Source organism: Sebastes umbrosus, chromosome 7 (assembly GCF_015220745.1).
Source record: "Sebastes umbrosus isolate fSebUmb1 chromosome 7, fSebUmb1.pri, whole genome shotgun sequence".
NCBI classification, from domain to species: domain Eukaryota; kingdom Metazoa; phylum Chordata; class Actinopteri; order Perciformes; family Sebastidae; genus Sebastes; species Sebastes umbrosus.
This window is the reverse complement of record NC_051275.1, coordinates 10,869,133-10,892,578: the sequence shown is the minus strand read 5'-3', so window position 1 is coordinate 10,892,578 and position 23,446 is coordinate 10,869,133. Positions and strand designations below refer to the sequence as shown.

The window sequence follows — 23,446 nt, the reverse complement described above, 5'->3', positions numbered from 1 at the left end:
GAGCTAAATCTGAATGGCAGCCCACAAAAAACTGACTGGGTTGTCTTATTTCAGTTTGTTGGTTGGTAGGAACTCCAGATACCCAGATGGATGTACACAAGCACTGAAAATGGGAGTTTTTCATGACACGTCCCCTTTAAGCTGGCAATTTCCAAACACTTTCGAAATTGACATTCAACAGCCACTGGAGAAAGTGTATGAACCAGTTGCTGTCAATTAAAGGAGAGCATAGAGGCTTGTGAATACAGCTGAGGCTTGTGAATACAGCTGAGTCATGGTTTCCCTCAGGATATTATTCAGACGAGGTGGTAAGCCCCATGGATCCTGGATGTATCATCTTGTGATCAGTGTATTTCATAGGACACAGCCTAATAGTTACACTAATTCAAAACAATTGTATTTGTGAAACAGTTGTTTCGGTTTGTAACCACTGCCTTAAGGTATCAATCTATTTTCCTTGAAGCCCCTCCTACTTGTATCTAAGAAAAGCCGTCATCTTTATCATTCTAAAAAAATTACAAATGATTCATTGTATTAAATTATGTCTTTTTTCATTTAATCAACTTTCTTTAATGAATATAACTTCAGTTTTGTCAACATAAAGTGATACAAGCAGATACATATGATCTTTTTTTGTAACAACTTCATTAATTTACAATAATAGTATTAGAGCCGAAATAAGTTTTTTTTTGTTATTTTGGTTAAATAAATGTAATTTTTGATGTTGTTAGACGGCTGCTGGAGCACCCCGTTAATACAGTTGTGTGCGGAAAGAGGGAGAGCAAGCACATGTTGTTTTTGAAAGGATAAACGTCAACAAATATGGATTGAAACTTAATATTTCATTAGATAAAAACATGGAAATGATTACATCTATCTTTATTATTACATCATTTTGACAACCTCAGAGCAGACAGATCCTGGCATACCCCCTGTGATCTTTGGTGCCCAGACCCATAGGTTGGGAACCCCTGCCTTAAAGGTATTGAGTAATGATACCCAGCCCTAGCAAATGCAGGCAAGTGACAATCACCTGCCGAGACCATATTCTCCTAAAAGTTCACCAAAGAACTTTGCGCAAATTCTTCTCACCACCGGAAGCAAATGTTTTCACCCCTTTGCTCACGTAGAATGGAAGTGAACGAGAGGCGAATGTTAATTTCATGTGTGACTGTGCCTTATGCCATCGCATGGCTGTATTCTGGCTCATTAAGGAAACTATGAGAAGGAAAATTGTTCACTCTCTCACCCCTAATAAATTGTTCAAACAAAATGTATTATTTTGTCCAAATGAATGACTCCAAACATTATGTAACTAACTAAGACTAACAAAATGAGTAATTATGAGTTTTTTGGGGGTGTGTGTGTGCTTAAGGCAAAGCCTGCTGGTCTATATTACATTGTCAGCATCACTGTGTGAGAGTTGACAAGAGGGATGGAGGAAATTCTAGCCGTCCCAATAACACCAGGTCACTTGGGTTTCTGACAGCTAGGCCAGTCAGTCTATTGCGCTGAATGACACTCTGAATGACGAGGCACTCGGGTGACAGCTAGAACGGGAGCCAGGTAGCCTACTTATACTAAAAGCTAAGTGAGACTGGGATGAGATAATGTTTCCAGAGGAGCTCCTGAGCAGGTATAAAAAGACTTTTGGAGCTCACGTGAGCTCAAGGGCTCTGAGGACATGTGCTGCACGCACAAACACCCAACTAAGGACACAGAAATAGACCCATGGAAGATGGTTTGTTTCTATGCCCTTGAGAAAAACACACATGACAAGACATGCTTTTCAAATGAATCTAGGTTAAAAGGAGATGTTCTTGTTCCGCGGGTGCACTCCGCCTAAAGCCTGGCATAGAATCTAGCACACGAGTCTTTGTGTGTGTGTGAGAGTGACACACTGCCAACTGAGCTGCATCCATACCCAGCTCACTGTCAGCCTGCCCAGCCAAGTGTGACGGTGCTGCAGACACTACACCCATAGAAAAAAAAGAAGTGACCCCGCTGGCCCATCATGTAATGCTGAAGGGTGAGGAGGTTCGGCGGGTGGGGGAGAGACGTTCTATCAAACTAAACTAATGGCCCGGTAGTGCACCACAGAATGGAGAGCTTAGCAGTGCAGAGTAAGCAGTTGTCCTCGAGTCATGCTGCAAAGACAGAAGCACCCTTTCACTTCCCAGAATAATGCATGATCTCATTTATGAATCACAGCCGATTATAGAGGTGTGAGCAACAAAGAGATTAGCATCAGCAACACTGCAACCAGAAGATGACCCAAGGTGATGAGACTGACCAGAAGACACCGAAGGAGTATCAACACACTTTATATCTTATTTTTGGAAATTAAAGAGATTTTTAGCCAATATGATCCTCAAAAATGTTAAAATATGCTTGTTCAGAAACTTTGTAGTTTGGTGCAGAGTGTTCGTGAAAGGGTGGCTTCAGCTGACGGACATTTATAACACAGAAATGACACATCTGGAAAAAGCCTACCAAGTTTAACTTTTGAGTAATGCAATAATCTGTGTGTGGCATTAACAGAACAGGTAGAGTGTATCCCAAACTATTCTTCCATAAGTCAGTTAATATATTCACATCTCATTCATCTTCCTACAATTTCTTTAAAGCCTTTGAGGAGGGAGAGATCTGATTATTTGTCCTTGTGTCGGGCGACAACTTCTAGTTCTGAAAAGTGAAGCCGATGCTGAAGTGACTTGAACTTGCATTCTATCTAATGGCCATCAGGGGGCGACTCCTCTGGTTGCAAAAAGAAGTCTGACTGTATAGAAGTCTATGAGAAAATGCCGATCTCAAGGCTTTAAAACTGTAGTTCACAAACCAATGGTTGACTTCATGGTGACTACGTTCACTTATTACATACAGTCTATGCCTTATATCCAACATAACCTTGATCAGCATTCAGAAAGGGATTCATTTTTCTAATATTAGGAGCTTCTATTAATTTATTTTAGGATAATCAAAGCTAGGGTGTGGGTGGATTATTGAAAATAATCAGATATATGCTAGGAAAGAGACTTGAAGAGTTTGATAAAGTTCGTTGTCTTTTCCTTTCTTATCTGGAGAGACACCATACTTTGTCTTAATAACTTCACTAGTACTAATACATTTACTAAGTGCTTCAAATTTAGTGGGTAACGCTCAATGATTAATCAATGAATCACGAATATAATCAGCAGATTAATCAGCAATGAAGATAATCGTTAGTTGCACCCTTTTAAATTCTTGATTATTCATACATGTGTATATATTTCAGCCACATGCACACATGAAAATGAGACAGACCGTGTTCTGGCTGCTGTGCCATGATGCAACTTGTCTCTCTGAAAGTTTGATATATTTTGCCAAGTTGCAGAGGGTCAAGCTGTTGCAATATTCTGTGACAACGCAGTTTCCAAAAGGACATAAATGTAATTGGATTTTGGCATAAAATTACAACTTAATGAGATTTGTTTCTTTTTTGGCATTTGCTGTTAAATCGGTGTACTGGGAAATTGCCTGACGAAGTCAAAAACACAATTGCTACTACAATTAGCTGATTGCCCTGCCTCATCACAGATGGTCCTTTGAATAATTGCTAGATATTACAGTGTAAGAGGAGTCCATATGTAACATCCAACACACTGCCTAAGCAATGAAGCAATCCATCACGTCCGCTGCAGGTATAGACACAGGGCTCTGACCTTTCTGTTCCTCTGAGGTGGAAATAATCCTATAAATAGGCTAAATGGCATGCAGATGATAGGACTTAAATAGTAAATACACTGATCACATGCCGAGACCATTTTAACAAGACAGGAAGGCATGTGTGCAGTGGACGGATGTGCAGCTAGATGCACAGCTTCCAGTGATGACTGGGTGATTGTTTGCAGGCCTACATTCAGCTCAGTGTCCAGGCTGTGAGCTAGTTATCGATTGCTGCTCTGCCCAGGCTACAGCAGGGAGCGTGGGGATCCTCTAATGTAGCTTTCATTGAGGAATTCAGGACCATCTGTTTCACACCAGTAGCAATGGGGACAACATGATGTCATCTCCTGCATCTCTGTCACACATACACAAACAAACAAACTCACCATCCCTGTGTCCTTATGTGATATAAATAAACCACACCCAAGTCAAATGTAATGAGTTAATTAAATTTCTGAGCATTGATAATGTAATAGGTTCCAGTGCTTCTGTATAAATGAAACCTGTGCAGCTCTTACATAACGGAGGCTTGTGTCCTTAAAAAAGGCAAAGGAAAAACACTGCACCCCATCCTCCCTCCTGCCTCAGTACGTCAGCAAGTCATTCACTGCTGCCTGACTCATCCGTTTCATGAATGAACCAGGCTGCAAAAATGCATCTATACAACCAACATCAGGCTGATGAAATGACACTGAAATCACCTGTCACAGCAAGACTGTACAGAAACATCAGACTGGATCCAGATGTTTAATCATAAAAGTGGTGCAATATTACCACACCGAAAAAGGTGACAGCCCATATATGCTGCTGCTGCTGCTGCAGAACTGCATTTTGCACTGCCACTGACTGACCCAGATTTACAAATGAAGCTGAGCTACTTGGCCCCTTTTATCCTGCAAGAAAAGAGGGAGAGAGGAGGGGACACAACATAGCAGGCACGTTTTATTTATTTACCTTCCTATGTCTTCCTTTGAACACCACAGCAAAGGCTCCATGTCCAACCAGGTCTTTTCTGCTGTACTCAAAATCTCCCACAGGCTCCATTGCCATGGGATCTGATGATGGTCCAGTTGATGCTGGACACTTGGTGGTTGTAGCCTGAAATGTTGATGCTCTCCTCTTCAGAAAAACAATCCCTGGAGCAAATGAATGCTCTCAGTCCTGGTTTGATACTGCTTCTTGCACTGCGGCTTTTACTTCATGACAGGCTGCTCTGATGTTTGCATAAATAAGAGATGCAGTCAGGACATGATGCATTCACATGTCCTGTATTGGATGTTTTTGTAATATCAAACAGAACAGACTGGATTGTTGAGCATGGCTAACAAACAATCCTGAGCTAAACTGTTATCAGTGCCAGCTGTCCTCAGTCTTTGACCCAGTTGGATGGATGCAATCCAGCTTTGCATTACTCTCCAAGGAGGCTCACTTAACACACTAATGTGTCCTCCTGTCACCTGAACCTGATGAGAGGGGACAGTCTACATGATGCCCACCCTGCAGGACATGACCATGCAAAAGAGTGGAGAAGCAGCTGCAGCTACAGAGAGCTATCTGTTAGCCTGACAGTGACATAACCCTGTGGCTAACGTTGCACCTAGCGTCATAGCTGCTGTTGCCCATAGCAGGGCTCTGCAAACATGCTCACAATAACACTACAATAACGTTACCTTGTGTGGAGAGACTGCACTGAGTAATTTAACCTGTAGCAGCCTACAGAGCTAGATAACATCAACCAGCTAATGGTAGCCCCACAGTCAGTGTTAGCAGAGATGTCAACACAGAGCTGTTGTTGTTTATCTGCAGTCCTTATGATCCGTCCTCTGAAACAAGATGTCCTAGTCCTCCAGAGACATTTCTGTTGTCCTCTTGTACTTCCACGTCAAGCTACTGTTCGTTAACCTGCTTGTTATATAAACGGTACAGTATTTAATGTCTGTCACAGCAGGAGAAGACAGACAGAAGGACAGACTGAAGGTCCTCTTGTCTTCACGGTGGTTCAAACAATACTGAAAAAACTAGTGCCATGTTCCTGCTTTATAAGCGATCCTTCCGCCGGAGAGGAGACCAGCTGTAGACGTGTCCTTCCGCTGCGGAGGTTAGTCCGTCTACTGAGGCTCTGTCTGACGCCGTTTGGTATATTATGAACTAACCTGAATATTGCAGTAACATTTTCATAATATTATGACTTTATTCTCGAAATATCAGATTTATTTTTTCCCCTCAATGTGGCCCTAATACTCTAATTTACTACTGTATTATTACTATTACTACTGGAGTTACCCTGCACTATATTCATTTTTAACAGTCTCTTCTGCACTATATTCACTTTTTTAATAGTTGTGTATCACAGCTATTACCCTGCGCTATATTCAGTTTTAACAGTTTTCTTCATCTCCGTGTATTTTTATATCTGGTATATTTTTTTTGTATTTTGTACTACTAACTTTTTTACTGCCTTTTTACTAACATGTTTTGCACTATGGAACTGTGATGCTGGAAACTTGAATATCCCTATTTATCTATCTATCTATCTATCTATCTATCTATCTATCTATCTATCTACATATATATATATATTGCAACGAAAACAACTTGGGAGAAAGTGGATGATATTGCTATCAACATTCCCAGATGATATATTACATTAATATTTTTAACATTGACATGATTAAGTAATACATGTAGGTATAGATGTAAAAAAAAAAAATGGTCTGAAAAAAATAGACAGAGTTTAAGCCCCATCAGGCTTAAACTGCAGTTATTCAACCAGGAAAAAAATACTTTTCTTGACAAAAAGAGAACATATATCATAAAAAATACATGTTGCATGGAGGAAACAGGGAAGCATTGAACAAGTTACAAGTGTATTGCTTACCGCATAGACATACAGTATCTTATATATGTATATACCGTTGCCAGATTTTGAGTATACCATCTGTTTAGATTGGACACCCTCTGGTGGCTGAACTCTGGCATTTTTTTAAAAAAATTCACCGTTCAAAAACCTGAACGGTGAAACACATAACATGCTGATTCCAGCATGTTCAGACACTAAATATGGGCTTGGTATTGATATTGGTGCTAATATAATATCTTACTTTGTGGAGTATAACTATGTTTGACCCCATTTTTAATTGAACTAAATATGGCATATCAAACTGCTCAATGCATCAGTCATAATAAATAAGATAAGAAATTCTTTTATTAGTCCCACAGTGGGAGAATTTGCAGTGTACAGCAGCAAAGGGGATATATAATGCAGAAACAAGAGCCATCAGTAAAAACAAAAAGCAAGATACAACACAGTAAAGTAAAAAAAAAAAAAAAAAAAAAAAGCAGACAGACATAAAATATAAACAATGTAAATAGAAGGAAATATTAAAAATAGGAACAATATATAAAGTATTGACAATAAACCGACGATTAACACAACTGCACAAGTGGAAAATTGATATTTCACAGTGATTGGAATGAAATTTCACCTGAAAGTACACCTGAGTAGAACTGATATTGCACAGTCAGTCTACAGTTTAGTGCAGTTATTGTCAGCTTTTGGTGTGTATGTTGGTCTACTGGGAGCAGTGCTGGTTGTGGAGTCTGACAGCTGCAGGAATGAAGGACCTGCGATGGCGCTCCTTCACACACTTCGGGTGGAGCAGTCTTTTGCTGAAGGAGCTCTCCAGTGCTGAGATAGTGAATTCAAATATTGCCTAAAGTTATACAAATGTAAATGATCAAAAGAATCTGTAAACAAGATTAGAAATCTGACAAACATTCAATGGCATCGATACACGGTGCTGATGTGGTTGGAACTCAGAATGTATTGAGGTTTGAGACCCACTCCTATAGAGGACTCAGTATGTCTCCATCAGAGTTTTACTAGTAAAAAAAAGGCTGAAATCTAAATTTAAAGTACTTAAAAATATTTTACTTTACTTTTTATTTTACTTCGTTAGCCAAAAGATCCATCAATAAATCAGTAAAGATAGCATGTTTTAACACTTTAATCAGTGGGTGATGAAGGAGGCAGACACATAGTTTGACCAATTATTGATCAGTTATTTCAGCTGTAAAAAAGTAGCATGAGGTAGCACCACACCATCCAGAGCTGCACCAGTATTTTCCCCTCTGGTAGTGCTTTAAATAGTGAGACAGGTCTCTCACTCGATTTCTCCTCTCTATGGGGCCCCATGCTGGAGCCTGACACCAGTCCCTGATAGCCCCCAAATGCTATTTAAAGGGACCGTTTGTAGCTTCTTACACGTATAAATCAATCCGGGTTGGTGTCCCATGCTCGCATGTGGCTACGCTGTTCAGACTCAGACTCCAACACAAACTACACGGAAGCACCAAAACCGCAAAGTTATATCTAGTGAAGCCCATCTTGGAAAACAGTGTTGGCCGTGGTCGGAGGATGCGGGGGAGACTGTATCTTTGGTCTCCAGGGCCGGAGTCTCTGCTGTACTCTGCTCCGCTGCCTGCCTGCTTGCCTTCACTCACAGCTCGCTCCACCTCACGTGCATGCGCGCACACTACACACTGCAGAAGAGTTAGTTTAGCTCTGAGAATATCTAGTGAATGCACAAGTGGACGTTTGTGCAGAAATAAATGCTGCAGCTCCTCCAGACCAACAGAGGTTTCCCGTGTGTTGTGAAGTGACGGGGCTCCGCAGCAAGTTACTTTATCGTCTCCGACCAAAACTCCAGTGTCTCCCCTGTTCCCTCCGGCCGCGGTCGGGAGGCTGAAGCAGGAAAAGCCAACACTAGGATCAGCATTGATTCATGGAGAGACCTTCGTCTGGTCAGCTAACATTACTGCCAAGCAGCTGAAATATAGAGTGATATTGTGGTTTTAGCTGACGTGTGTCACCTCACTGTTTTGACGGTTTCTCGCTCACATTCGTGTAGTGTGTGCACACGGGCGAGCGCGAGCAACAGGACGCTGACTTTTGTTGACTTAACGGCCAAGGTTTCGCTGTTACATCCAATTTCTGATTCTTACAAACAGTCCCTTTAATTCTTGAGAAATATAATTTTATATTCACATCACTATTCATACATTCATAACACACAATTTGGATGAATATGATTTTTTTTAAACTGATAAAGTTTCCTTTGCTTACAATTTGTCGCCATGGTTTTAACTAGCAATACAAATCAGAACAGGTCAAAGCAATCTATGCATCACCTAAGAACTGATTTCACAATATTTACCTCTATGTGTGCTGCTACTTCGGTTGTTCCAAAGTCTATAAGTAACAAAGGTGACTGAGGCTTTGTCAACAGGGCCACAGACTCTGGGATGAACTAACAGGGGAGAGTAAGTTTAGTCCTGTAGCTCTTTTCCACTTGTTTTATTAATTTGCATTTTTATTTGACTGCCTCTTCTTTTTATTTCAGTATTTCAGCTTTGAGAAGTTGAAAAGTTTCAAAAGTTGGAGTCTTATTACTTTGCATGTGGAGACAAGACCATATAGTCTACAAACGTAAATGTACTAAATGTGTTCCAGTTTATTTCCTGTTGAAGTGTATCGGAACGACATTAGCGGACAGGAAGTAAATATTAGGATTATATAGGATTTCCTACAGAGTCCTTTATAAATGTATTCATTTCATTTTTGGTACTGATAAAGACACAACACAAGTTCAGTAAACAAGTGTTTACTTTTAATAAAAGTGCTCATTCTGGCTCAAAGTTGAACTCTGCACAGCCTCTCAGATAGACCTGTATGTACGTTACATCACATACAAATGGTACATTCAGAAATGTAAAAATATATCTCCTAAAATCAGAGTGAATTAGATAGCTGTAGTCTGGCTGCGTGTCAGTTCTTCTTCTTGGATTTGGCTGGCTGGTGTCCAGCGTTGGAGTTGGTGGAGTTGTATGTGGAGGAGAGCAGCATGGTGAGGAGCAGCAGCACAGGCACCAGCAGGTATGGTGCGTATATGGAGACGAGCAGCCAGCGCTCCTGCGGGGTCTGGGGACCAGGGTTGGGTTTCATAGGGAACTGATAGAAGAGGATGTGAGCTAGGATCGGGACCAGGGTGGTGGCCACATGTGTGGAATAAATGATGGCAGGAGTCCTGATCCACTTACAGCCACCTGAAAGAGAAGAAACACACTGAGTGATCAACAGATGCTCCAGGCTGCAGAACACACTCTATGGTAGAAAGTAGTCACGTCTTTGGATTATCCCAAAGAAACATGGACAATATTACTGTCGATTTTCTCAGTGTTGTGGGCACGAAATTCCATTCACCTCCATTTAGGCTATTTGGGGTGTTACGCTGAAAGCTGTGACCACAGACAGTCAGCAACACATGACGTCACCGTTGCTGTCGTCAGAAAATGTGACCCCCACTATACCTGTCTTATAAGTGAGGCAAAAATGTGACAGAAAACACAGAAAACTAAATTGTTCAAAAAAAACATAAATGTATTTTAATATTTTTAATTTAAAGATATATTCACAAAACTCTAAAAGAAAAGTAAAAGATAGGTGGGGTCACATTTTCTGATGAGAGCTGTCAGAAATGGTGACTTTATGTGTTGCTGGCTCTCTGTGGTCACAGATTTCAGTGTAACACCGGAGTCCTACGTCCCATGTTCCCGGTGTCCTATGTTCCTGGTGTCCTATGTTCCCGGTGTCCTATGTTCCCAGTGTCCTATGTTCCTGGCGTCCCATGTTCCCAGTGTCCTATGTTCCCGCCGTCCCATGTTCCCAGTGTCCTATGTTCCCGGCGTCCCATGTTCCCAGTGTCCCATGTTCCCGGCGTCCCATGTTCCCGGTGTCCTATGCTCCCAGTATCCTATGTTCCCGGTGTCCTATGTTCCCAGTGTCCTATGTTCCTGGCGTCCCATGTTCCCAGTGTCCTATGTTCCCGGAGTCCCATGTTCCCAGTGTCCTATGTTCCCGGTGTCCCATGTTCCCAGTGTTCTATGTTCCCAGTGTCCCATGTTCCCGGTGTCCTATGCTCCCAGTGTCCCATGTTCCCGGTGTCCTATGTTCCCGGCGTCCCATGTTCCTAGTGTCCTATGTTCCCGGCGTCCCATGTTCCCAGTGTCCTATGTTCCCGCTGTCCCATGTTCCCAGTGTTCTATGTTCCCGACGTCCCATGTTCCCAGTGTCCTATGTGCCAGGTGTCCTATGTTCCCGGTGTCCGATGTTCCCAGGGCCTGTGTGTATCTTGATATGAACTAATATTGTCAGTGATTGGTAAGGGCTTTATTCGCAGTAAACATCTGTTTAGCAACTATGGAGATATCAATGTCAAAAATCAAGAAAATTGTCTTGGCTGCAAATTTGAGGGCTGATTGAGGAGTAATCCTTTAACATCAGCAGACCTATAACTATGACTAGTTAACCATAACTACTATCCTATAACTATGACTAGTTAACCATAACTACTATCCTATAACTATGACTAGTTAACCATAACTACTATCCTATAACTATGACTAGTTAACCATAACTACTATCCTATAACTATGACTAGTTAACCATAACTACTATCCTATAACTATGACTAGTTAACTATAACTACTATCCTCTAACTATGCACTGTGAGTCATTTCAACATATTGACCCAGGGAAACACTGATTTGACCTTTAGGAAAAAACATTGCTGAGATGATTGAGAACATAAAACTAATGTTAATGTGTCATATTAAGAGGACATTAAACTGGGGAATATAGGACCCTGGGAACATAGAGACGCTCCCTATGAAATACTACTTCATGTGGATAATATGTTAATTAATTAGCTTCCCCAATTAGAGACCCCAACCCTACAACATTCACTCATGTTTATGCGCGTTTCTGTGTCAATGAAGCAACTATGCATATGTAAACAGACACATTCAGGCACAATATTATATTTAGAAACAGCAACAGTGTATTTGTATGAACTGACCTTTTAGAAAAGCATAAGCTGCAACAGGGAAGAAAGGCGTCTGAAACAAAGCCTCGCAGAAGATGAAGGATCTGAACCACTCCGGAGGATCCAGCACCATGGGGTCCCTGAACGCCTCAGCATACCACTTCAACACATCTATCAGCTGGTGGAGAGATAAAGAGTTTAGTAACTATTATTATTATATAATGTGTCTCTATTATTGTCTCCTGTAGGCTGCTGACACTCACCTGCTGAGGATACACATGTCCGGGCAGCAGGGCTTGTAAGTCAATAAATAATGTGATAGGGATGTGAGAGGCGAAATAGAAGAAAAAGATGATATCTAACACACGGATAGACATGTTACCTGTTGGACTTGTTCAATGCAAACGACAGATAAGAAAGTGGGACAGAGTCCGCAGCAGTAGTGTGACGTAGAGACGCGTGTTCCCAGGAGGAATCCCATTGGCTCACAGAGGGAGAAGGGGGCGTTCTCGGATGTTGTTTGTTTAACTTCACACAGAATGTAACAAATGTAACAATGTAACAATCTCAAATGTTTATTTAGATAGTTATTATTTTTTATTCTCAGTATTGTCTATTTATGTAATTGTTGGTATGCACAGGCTATATTCTTATATAATCTAGGCCTATAATTTCCGTTCTGCTGATAATACATAACTATCTACTATCTACTCTGCCTATAATGATAATAATAATAATAATAATAATAATAATAATAATAATAATAATAATAATGATAATAATAATAATAATAATATTAGATAGTGGAAGTAATACAAAGATAGATGATTAAATAAGCAAATTAAAACATAAATATCAATTTATGTCACATTTTATCAATGAATTAACGTATACATTTATTTTTTATATTATGTTGAGTTCATTTAATGGCATATTTATTTATTTATCAATCATAGTTCCACTTAACAGAACAACGTGTGAAGTTAAACATCATGTATTGTATATACATGATGTTTAACTTCACACGTTTTTAAAATGTTTATTGAGATAGTTATTCTTTTTTTCTTCTCAGTATTGTCTGTTTGTGTAATTGTTGGTATGCACAGGCTATATTCTTATATAATCTAGGCCTATAATTTCTGTTCTGCTGATAATACATAACGTCTATAATGATAATAATAATATTAGATAGTGGAAGTAATACAAAGATAGATAAATAAATAAGCAAATTAAAACATAAATATCAATTTATGTCACATTTTATCATTAATTAATGTATACATTTATTATTTATGGGAAAATGTTGTTAGAACATTGTTGTTAGAGGGCTTGGGAAAATAGCATTTTGAAGCTAAAAAATTCATACTTTGACCAAAATTTGAATGTTAGGATTTGAAAACATAAGGAACACCACTGTGAAGCTATAGAATGATATAAAAACCTCAAAACCCCCAAAATAATAGACCTGCCCTTTAAGATTTAGACTGACATAATTCAGCAGATGATTTTATTTATTTTTATTACATTATTTGTGATAAAAAGGACTGTAGACACCCGCAAAACATACAAACGTATTTCAGCAAATTCAGTTCTTTCTGATTCATGAAGCTTGGAGGACTTTCAAGGCCTTTTGAACGTCAGGATTAAAGCCAGCCACAAAATATATGAGCCTACGTATTATTTATTATTTATTTATATATAAATTTATTTTTTATATTATGCTGAATTCATTTAATGGCATATTTATTTATTTATCAAGTCATTTATTTATATATATTTTTTTATTTTGGTAGGTTCTGTCCTCCGTACACATAACGTAGAAAATTTTCATTTTCATTGAGTTATCAATAGGATGGATAACAAAGTTAAAGTAGAAACAAAAAACATAAAACATGACAAATATTTTACAGTGCTAAACAAGAACATATACATTATGTTTACCCTGCTCTCTGTTGAGTTGTTTATGTGAGATCATCTTGCAGCTGCTATATTTCAGACAGCACTTGAAAGGCAAGCAGATAAATTTAAGATAAAAAAATATATAAAAAGAAGAACTACTTTATTGATCCCCAGGGAGGAATTAGATTTTTTCACTCCTTGTAATTTTGCACACACACACACACACACACACAAACACACACACACACACACACACACGCACACACACACACACACACACACACACACACAGGACCCATAGACATGCAGATTATTGTTTTAAACCGTTCTGCCCTATCGCTTGCCTTGGTATTTAGATGTGATTTGTATCTTCCAAGGTGACGCTGGCTGCCTGTAGACATTTAGCTTCATGATATTGACCATCCTCATCTTTCACCAAATGCTGAGGACTCTCAACATCCACATAATCCTGAAAAAAAAAGAAGACGAAAAAGTTTATATATAACCAAAAGGACATTTTCATTAGAAATAATTCATAATAATAATTCATCCAAACTGTTTGACTGACAAGTCATCTCATTAGAAAGTGAGTATTTCAGATAAAAATAATGAACTCAGTTTACCTTCTAGGAAATTGTTATAAAACTGCAGAAAAATTCTTTCCTGCATCTCTGTGTGTTACATAATATGATTTTAATCATGTAATGTCATTTGGCTTTACATACTGAATTAAAGTCATATGACTTTAACCCTGCAGTCTAACTTAAGATACATTATTAAGGTTGAGACTATTTTTAGCACTATGAAGGCCACACAATGTTTGCTTTGAAAGGAAAAGATGAAAAGATGAAGAATGAATGACACAATAAATAATCATGTCAACCATTTAAAATATGATGTTCCTTACCGCATCGTTTTCCATGATGTTCTCCAGCATGCGGACAATGTCTGTGAATGAGGGTCTCAGAGTGTACGGCTCCAGCCAACAGTCTCGCATGATATGAAGTCTGTAGGGTTTAGACATTCAAGGGATTCATCATGTTATGAATGAATGACTTTATTTTGAACATAAAACAAAAAACAGATACAAAATAATAACAAACAAAACAGTAACAGTGTAACAGTGACTGAGTAACAGTGTCCGAAAAGGAGTAGGTAGAAGTAAAACTTATATTTCCCATTAACTCATATATCATAGAATGATAATATAATATATTATAATATATAAACTATCCCAGATTTATTTACATCCCAAATTAAATATTTGAACAGCATCCCAAGTTTATTTACAACCCACATATCCATCCAGAGTTAAAAAAATAAATATAAACCAACCCTTAACACAACCCTTATCACAACTCTTCCTCAGCCATATATCTCCCAGAAATATATTTTTTATATAGCTTTTTAAATTGATTTATATTTGTGCTCCGCTTCAACCCATCACCTAACCCATTATAACCCACAATCGACTATTGCCCGGAAGTGAATTATGTCTTGCTTTGAACATAATTATTGCAGTTTTAAATTTGACCAAATCCATGAATTTCAATGCATGTGACTTTAAAAACAGTGTCTTCCCTATATCCCACATTATTTACGATCCTGATTGCTCTATTTTGTAGTATTGCATAATAGTTGTAAGTTGCTTTTATAAGTGTTACCCCAAATGTCCACACAGTAATTCAGATATGGTGATACAAGTGAAGAATACAGAATGTGCAGTGATTTATGGTCCAGTCTTGTTTTCCCTAAAACTGCTACGCTCTTTGCCAGCTTTGTTCTTACGTAAGTTATCTGAGGTTTCCAGCAGATGTTGTGGTCCAGTATCACACCCAGAAATTTATTTTCATATACTCTTTCAATATTAACATCATCTATCGTCATTTGTACTTGTATGTCTATTTTTCGGTTTTCCAAATAACATAAATTTAGTTTTGTTCAAATTTAATGACAATTTGTTTCTGTCAAACCACCGTTGCAAGATAGAAGTTACATAGACTATATATAATAGCTGCCAAATCGCCTGTCGAATGTAGACTTTGAATGTTTTGTGTAATTGTCCGTTTTCACTTACATCTCTGGTCTGCAGCCTTCAGGGTTTGTGTTCTTATGACCAATACAGATGTGGTACACCACTGCCTCTGATGTCTCAAGGTGTGGGTACGGCAGTGTACCTGAACATATGACATACAGATATTACATATGAGATATATTCCAGACTCCAGAGTGAAACAAACCTACCTGACATTTTTGTATCGATCAAACAAGTCATGTTTTTCTACTCAAGGTCTTTAGTTACCTGCTGTCTTTTAAAATGTACCATCATATATTTTCATTTCATCTTCTCATTTGTTTTGTAAAAATACTGTAGGCATCACCTTGCTGTGAGCATCATCAAGATCACATATATCTAATTTGACAAGTTTCATGTTTCCCCAGACTAATGAGATTGTTTTAGGGAATGTGATACTGCCTTAATGTTTATTTACAACTAAAAAAGGCAGTCAAACAGAAATCTCCTTCATACCCAAAGTGGACCCCTTTGGTCTAACTTCATATTTTTAATCATTTTGTGCCACATGTATCTTTTATTGCTTGAGCAACCAACTCACCAAATGTCTGCATCTCCCACAGCACGACGCCAAATGCCCACACGTCTCCCTTAAAGCTGTAATAGTTGTTCTTGAAGTACTCGGGTGGGTACCAGCGCAGCGGCACACGCTGCTGTACACATCACAGACAAGATGTGTCCCAAATGGGACAAAATGTGATCAAAATGGTACAAAATTGTGTCACATGCTGCATTGTTGTTTTTTTTGCCAAAACAATACAATGTGTGCCTCTTGGCGTCCTATTTTAATAAGTTGATAAAGCAGTATATATAGCAGTAATATATGGCCCTGTTTAGACCTGGTATTAACATGCGTACTCAGTGATCGGTTCACAAGTGGACAGCTTGAAGTACGTCTGTTCACATCTGGTATTAGAAAGCGTCTCCACATCCGATCTCACTTCCCCGCTCTATATGCAAATAAACACGTAGTAAATACACGGCCAATACAGCAGACGTTGTGACGTAAGATTACAGGAATGTCAGCAGTAATATCGTGAATTTCGCTACATTTTATTAACATTTTTATAACATCAAAAAATATTGGGTTAATGCCAGACAACAGCAGAGTACAGAGCTTCAGAGAGCCGGGGAGGAGAGAGAGTGAGCAGGCGGTCGGACAGATGGGTGTCAGCTCCGGAACAAAAACACAGACACATCTCCAACAGTATGATAATAATGCACTTCCTGTTCCCAGTCTGATAGTCTGTAGATATGTAGCCTATAGATAAGATATATTTTAACAAAATACAGTTGTACCGACAGGATACAGCAGAGCAAAGAGACCGTTTCCGTGCTGCGTGGCAGACGAGCGCTCGCCTGTCTATTCACCTGAGGAGCGCGGTGATCCCGCGGATCCCAGCGTGACAACAGATGAGTAGGAGGTCCTTAATGTAGTCCAGGACACATTCATGTACACACTGCTAAAAGAATGTGGTCATATGAGGCCCAGACCACCTCTGAATGTGGTCTGAAAGATCCAATCTCAATGCGTCCTCAATGCGTCTTGAGTGCGTTCACACCTGTACTTAGAGCTGTTCACTTGTGATCCGATCACTGAGGATGCATGTTAATAACAGGTCTGAACAGGGCCTATCAAGTTATCTGTTACCTGTTAAAGTCACATGTTCTGTTGGTATGACGCTCAGTTGTTAGGGTTGTAGGACTATTTGAACTTCTCGTAGGAAAACTGAAATCCAAGCCGAATCAGTCATCGAGGAGAATTTCCTCTGAGTGTGTGTGTTGATGTCTTACCCGTGGGTTTCTCCAGCGGCTGCTGCGGCGGCTCGTCATGCGTGTTAAGTCTCGGGCCAGGCCAAACTCCGCTACTTTCACCTCCCAGGGGAACTTATTGACCATGATGTTCCTCAGAGCTAAGTCACAGTGCACAATCTGCAGGGAAGACCACACTGACACTGCTTAGCATGGGTCTACGATTGGCAAGTGTGGTCCATACTGTAAATCATTATTCATCACAATACAGCTGAGTACTTCATAAAAGCCTGTTGTTACCATTTTGCAGCGCAGGTGCTGCAAGGCCAGAGCAATGTGGTAGGAGGCGATGGTGAGGAGGCTCTGCAGCTCAGGGTCTGTACTCAGGTGGGCTCTGTTGGCCTGCAGGAAGCTCCTCAGAGTGCCGGAGCTCACGTGTTCCATGATGAGAATGTAAGGCTCTGCACAGATCAAAACAGAGAGAGAGGATGTGGGATTTACAGGGAGGAACATATCCAAGGAATACATATCCTCAGAATTGCGTCTCTGCTCTTTGCAGATGATGTGGTTCTGTTGGCTTCATCAGACCATGACCTGCAGCGCGCACTGGGGCGGTTTGCAGCCGAGTGTGAAGCGGTCAGGATGAGAGTCAATACCTCCAAATCTGAGGCTGGAAACCGGTGGATTGCACCCTCCGGTTGGGGAGTGAGTCTTTCCCCCAAGCGAAGGAGTTTAAGTATCTCGGGGTCTCGTTCATGAGTGAGGGAAAAAAGGAGCAGGAGATGGACAGGCGGTTCGGTACTGCGTCTGCAGTTTTGCAGGTGCTATACCGGACCGTTGTGGGGAAGAGGGAGCTGAGCCGGAAGGCAAAGCTCTGGATTTACCGGTCCATCTACATTCCAACCCTCCCCTATGGACATGAGCTTTGGGTAGTGACCGAAAGAATGAGATCGCGGATACAAGCGGCCAAAATGAGCTTCCTCTGTAGGGTGGCTGGGCTCAGCCTTAGAGATAGGGTTAGGAGCTCAGACATCCGGAGGGAGCTCGGAGTAGAGACGCTGCTCCTTTGTGTCGAAAGGGACCAGCTGAGGTGGTTCAACATCTGATCAGGATGCCTCCTGGACGCTTCCCTTTGGAGGTTTTCCGGGCACGTCCAACTGGTAAGAGGCCCCGGGGTAAACCCAGAACACGCTGGAGAGATTATATATCTCGGCTGGCCTGGGAACACCTCGGGGTCCTCCAGGAAGAGCTGGAAAACGTTGCCGGGGAGAGGGACGTCTGGAATTCCCTGCTTAGCCTGCTGCCCCCGCGACCCGGCCCCGGATAAGTGTAAGAAAATGGATGGATGGATGAAACATATCCAAGGTCTCATGATCTACCTTTCTTTACTGTCCTTCTACCAGGAGAACTGTAGAGCAGGACAGTGGTTTCATTCTGGCTGAGGAATAACAGTCTGTGGATAAATGTCTCTCACCTTCAGTGGTGTTCCAGTCCAGCAACTGGAGGATGTTCTTGTGGTGCACCAGCTTCCTCATGATGGAAACCTCTGTGTCCACATGCTTAGGACGGACACCTCGAGGAAAAAAAAGAGAACAATTAAACCATAGCTCTGTAACTGAACTGTAAAAAAAATCATCTGAATCTACAGACGTCCACATTTAGTTTAAATGATCTACGGTAGTTACCACATAGTTTTTTGTGAATTATAGTTAGGCCCATGTAGCGTGTCTGTAACCTGATTAATGTGTCTGTTTGCATGATAGACCATTGGATTACTATAACATAGCCCAATGTACATGTGCGCTGATGTTGGTTCGGTTTGGGTTGAGTTTAAATGTAGCTTGCCACAGCATTTGCTCAGTGTGGGAGAGGAAGGAGAGGAAGGAGAGGAAGGAGCGGTGGGCTGAGGGTTTTTATCTTCATATTTTCCGCCGCCCTTTTTTACCACAGCTGCAAATACAGCTCTAAACCAATGTTAAAGTTGCATGTAACTCTAGTCCATATTATGCTACTTAACTGTAGCTTGTTATGTTTCAACTTATCACATTTCAAAACTTATTTACACATACAGCAGACACATTAGTATTCATTTAGAGTCATGTTTGTGTCCTGCTGATGAATCTAAGTCCAATATTCACTTTCCTTTTAGCTCTGCTTTGGTCTCCTCCAACTTCTCAGAAAAACATTTGTTTCTTAGCAACTAAATTCTCTGTGTTCACCAGCTAGTCGCTAACTTGGTTTGTCTGCTGAAAACAAGCGACAAGCGACACCTTTACCTTTACCTTTACCTTACACACATAATTGATCCACTGTGAATATAAAAATATTATAATAGCTGCTTTTAAGAAAGAACCTTCTCAAAAAATGGACTCAAATGTAAACTAGAGAGGAAGTCTATTTCCTGAGTAAAAGGAAAACTGATTCTGATTGTCATCATTAAAGGAGTCATCGCAGCACCCATCTACACAGAGTTGTGAAAGATTCATTTTGGTAGCCGTAGGAGGAGATGCAGATCAAAGGTGTCTTTGAAAAGTTTGAAAAGTTTTTCAGGAATATTTCGGTTCAGAGTTACAGGTTAGTAAAGGTTACTGATAGCCAGATACTTTGCACCTTGACTTTTACCTCTACACTTGATTGTTTTTCTCTGCCTTAAAGAAATGCTTGCAGGTTTAAACCTCCAGAGAAGTATGTAGGCCTACTACCTTCCTTGCTGATCTTGCAGGTGAACATGCTGTGGCCTTTACACGTCCCTCTGGTCATCCTGGCCTGGTAGAAGACGCCCTCCTTCCCTGCTTTGATCAGCTGCAGCAGGTTCAGGTCTGACTTGGTAACATGAGGACCCTTGAACAAATGCCATAAGAGTGACTTTGCAGCACCAAATCAGAGCAGAGCAGCAACGGGGTTAGGACGGGAGACTGAGAGGACACGCAAACACCATCATGGTCAAAGTCACAAACTGATTTTTTGTCCACATTGTACCAGAACTGTCTGATTTTGGCTCTATCATGAGCTACAGTGGTGATATCTTTGGCAGAAAAGAGACATGATCAGCAGTAATACAGATCAGACTGACAGAGCGTGTCACATGTGCAGTTAACATTCAGTTTAGCATGTGAGATTTCCTCTGCTCCGTCTACAGCTGACCTCTAACGGAAGTCAAGCACCCCTAAAATAGGTCAAATAACTGACAGCATAAAATATCTGCATGATGTGGTGACATGAAGACGGGGGTGTATCAGCAGTACCTGCTGCAGGCCTTTCCACAGCCTCCGGGGGGGGGACCTGACTGTGCTCATCTGCTGCAGGGGAATCTGGGGAGGAAGGTCCTCCTCTTCCTCCTCCTCCCTCACCATCGCTGGCACCGGCCTCCCAGGCACGATGTGAGCTTCCAGCCGAGGAACAGCATCCAGCAACAACCTGCTACCCTTCAGCTGCCGAATGGTCTGGACCAAAGAACGATATCTGTGAGAAATAGTAGAGTTTATTAAAGGTCCCACATTGTAAAAAAGTTAGATTTTCATGTTTTTTATTATAAAGCAGGCTTAAGTCTTATATAAATACTGTGAAAGTATCGAAACACTCCACAATCCACAGGGAAATACACACAGCCCGTATTCAGAAATTCTCGTTTGAAACAAGCTGTCAGGATTTCTGCCCATTCGTGATGTCACAAATATACAATATTTAGACCCTCGACATAATTTTAAACATAAACATTCTAAATGTGTCCCAGTTTATTCCTGTTGCAGTGGATGCGAATGTCATCAGCTGAGGAAGTATACACGGACCCAAGCTGTTGCCAAGCAACGCAATTCTGTTGCATTCCGTCAAAATGTGCTAAAACGGAGCGTTTCAGACAGAGGGTAAATACAGGCATATTCAGGCAGACAGTATGAGGAAAATAAAGTGTTTTTTTTAACATTACAGCACGCAAACATGTTCTAGTAGAAACACAAAATACAAGTATGAACCTGAAAATGAGCACGATATGGGACCTTTAAACTACAAACACTGTACAAGGTTTGGGGGAGACAGATTCCAGCAAAAGCTCAAGGCAGCTGTGCAAGCGGGGGCTGGGGTTTACTTGAAAAATAAATATCTACCTGTATGAAAAACAAAAGTTGGAGTAGGTAATGCTTCTGTGGTAACAGCACTATTTCCAGTTTGGGAGCTTAAGAACGTGTTTCACAAGAAATTGTGAAATAAACACCATCTATGCGTGTTTTTTGTGTCGGAAACCAAAGTATTGGACAAGTTAAAATTTGGACCTGATGGTGACGCTGTATGAAAATTCAGAGGATCAACAAAGTGACTGCAATTCATCCTGAGGGGAACTTAAATGTCTGTAGTAAATTTCATAGCAATCCATCCGATAATTATCGAGATATTTCACGAAATATATGTGTTTAACCAATGAAATTCTTTGTTCCAAGTGATGTCATACAAGCATCAAGTTTTGGGGTCCGATTAGTTTACGTATTGTGTAGCTAACGTTTGTCCTCGGCTTGGAAAGGAGACATCATTAATGTTGTTAGTTACACTTGCTATGAAAAGGTTAGTCCACTGTAAAAAGGGCTAAAATCTTGCCGAGTGCAACTTTAACTCAGACAAATCAAACAGCACTGAGGACAAACCGTCCGGTAAATTCCTTGTGAAATCATTTCAGCATCTCTTACTTTCTGAGACATACGACCCCCAGCAGTGTGACCACCACGACGGTGAAGGTCAGGGCCCCTATGAGGACGGAGACAAGTAGGTCCGGGGGCCGACCTGAAAGAGCAGAACAGGGCAGAAATCAGCTCCCACATGCTCTCACGATGTGTCAGTGAACACAACTGAATGTAAATCTCACCTGAACACGAGGTGGAATTATTACTCATTGTGTCTTCGGGCAGTTTGATAAAAGAACATCACCTCAGTCTGCAAGATGATATTAATGATATTAAAATTAACACCAGTGATCCAGAGAAGCAGGAACAATATTAACGATGTATAATCACAAATCAAACACATTGGACTTTCTTTTAAATTATTAATTACATGAAGAGGAACATTACTAACGTTTGGTGGAAGAGCATCCTGTCAAACCTGAAGCTGAAAACAATAAGAATGCACAGTGAGAGACACATTAAGCTCATACATTCACATCAACTGCTCTGTTAACGATACTAAACAGCCTTACCTGTGTTTTCTGAGTTTGATGACTGACTGATGCTGATCAGAAGCCGGCTGGAACCGTTATTCTGTTTGGAGTTACCTAGAAATGCTATAACCCTTCAAGAATTCAACAATGGGTTGTGTTAACCTCGAGCCTGTCTGTAATGTCACCAGAAAGAGCTCTCATCGTGTGTCAACCACAACATAAGCAGAGGAAATGAACCATAGCAGAGGGTGGTTTGAGCTGCGTGACATTAACAAACAACTCTCTCAGACATCACAACTTAAACTTTGCTTAAATGGCCAGTGACTGATCGCTGATTGGATTATTTTGGATTTTAAGGTTTTAAATGAAACTAAAATGGGAAAACGTGGCACATGATAAACCCAGTTTAGGTCGTTTTGTTGGATCCAAACCACCTGTAGTCAGTTTAACAGATTATTTCAAAGAAAAACTTAATAAATATTAATAAATATTTTTGGTTTTATTGAATTTCTATGAGAAATTGTGAGGACGAAAAAAAAAAAGCAATGAATGGATGTTTTCCAGACATTTTTAACTCTCATTTTGATATTCAGATCCTTTAGTAAAAACAGCAGAAAAACTATTTAAAGGTCCCATATCGTGCTCATTTTCAGGTTCATACTTGTATTTTGTGTTTCTACTAGAACATGTTTACATGCTGTAATGTTTAAAAAAACAACTTTATTTTCCTCATACTGTCTGCTTGAATATACCTGTATTTACCCTCTGTCTGAAATGCTCCGTTTTAGTGCACTTCAACGGAATTGCAACATAATTGCGTTGCCTGGAAACAGTTTGGGGTCATGTTTACTTCCTGTCAGCTGATGACATTCACATACACTGCAACCAGGAAATAAACTGGGACACATTTAGAATGTTTACTTTTAAAACCGTGTAATGGTCTAAATATTGTATATTTGTGACATCACAAATGGACAGAAATCCGGCTTG

General features: G+C 40.3%; 3 protein-coding genes across 4 annotated transcripts in view; all 3 read right to left on the bottom strand.

The window, feature by feature from the left end:
• Positions 1-5,715, bottom strand: part of ulk2 (unc-51 like autophagy activating kinase 2) — a 37,935-nt gene extending 32,220 nt beyond the window's left edge. The window contains exon 1 of the mRNA XM_037774947.1: positions 4,660-5,715. Within this exon, the coding sequence (XP_037630875.1) occupies positions 4,660-4,755 (96 nt within the window). The 5' untranslated portion in view covers positions 4,756-5,715. The remainder of the gene's footprint in view (positions 1-4,659) is intronic.
• A 3,637-nt stretch (positions 5,716-9,352) lies between these two features.
• On the bottom strand, positions 9,353-12,008 carry tmem97 (transmembrane protein 97). Its single transcript, XM_037774555.1, has 3 exons — positions 11,852-12,008; positions 11,622-11,766; positions 9,353-9,810 (listed from the first exon to the last, which is right to left on the bottom strand). Exons 1-3 carry the CDS (start codon positions 11,963-11,965, stop codon positions 9,533-9,535), a joined length of 537 nt encoding a protein of 178 aa, XP_037630483.1. The 5' UTR covers positions 11,966-12,008; the 3' UTR covers positions 9,353-9,532.
• A 1,082-nt stretch (positions 12,009-13,090) lies between these two features.
• si:ch211-167j9.5 (tyrosine kinase receptor Cad96Ca) lies at positions 13,091-22,688 on the bottom strand. Of its 2 annotated transcripts, none has more exons than XM_037774470.1 (13): positions 22,496-22,688; positions 22,375-22,407; positions 22,166-22,233; positions 21,990-22,083; positions 20,559-20,775; positions 20,016-20,154; positions 18,788-18,886; positions 17,614-17,774; positions 17,356-17,493; positions 16,103-16,211; positions 15,565-15,664; positions 14,395-14,494; positions 13,091-13,956 (listed from the first exon to the last, which is right to left on the bottom strand). In XM_037774470.1, the coding sequence occupies exons 3-13, from the start codon at positions 22,191-22,193 to the stop codon at positions 13,840-13,842; spliced, it is 1,302 nt and encodes a 433-aa protein (XP_037630398.1). In that variant the 5' UTR covers positions 22,194-22,233; positions 22,375-22,407; positions 22,496-22,688; the 3' UTR covers positions 13,091-13,839. The 2 variants fall into 2 exon arrangements, with proteins under 2 accessions (XP_037630398.1, XP_037630397.1); XM_037774469.1 differs by having other exon boundaries at positions 16,103-16,214; positions 22,496-22,687.
• Positions 22,689-23,446: the final 758 nt, after the last annotated feature.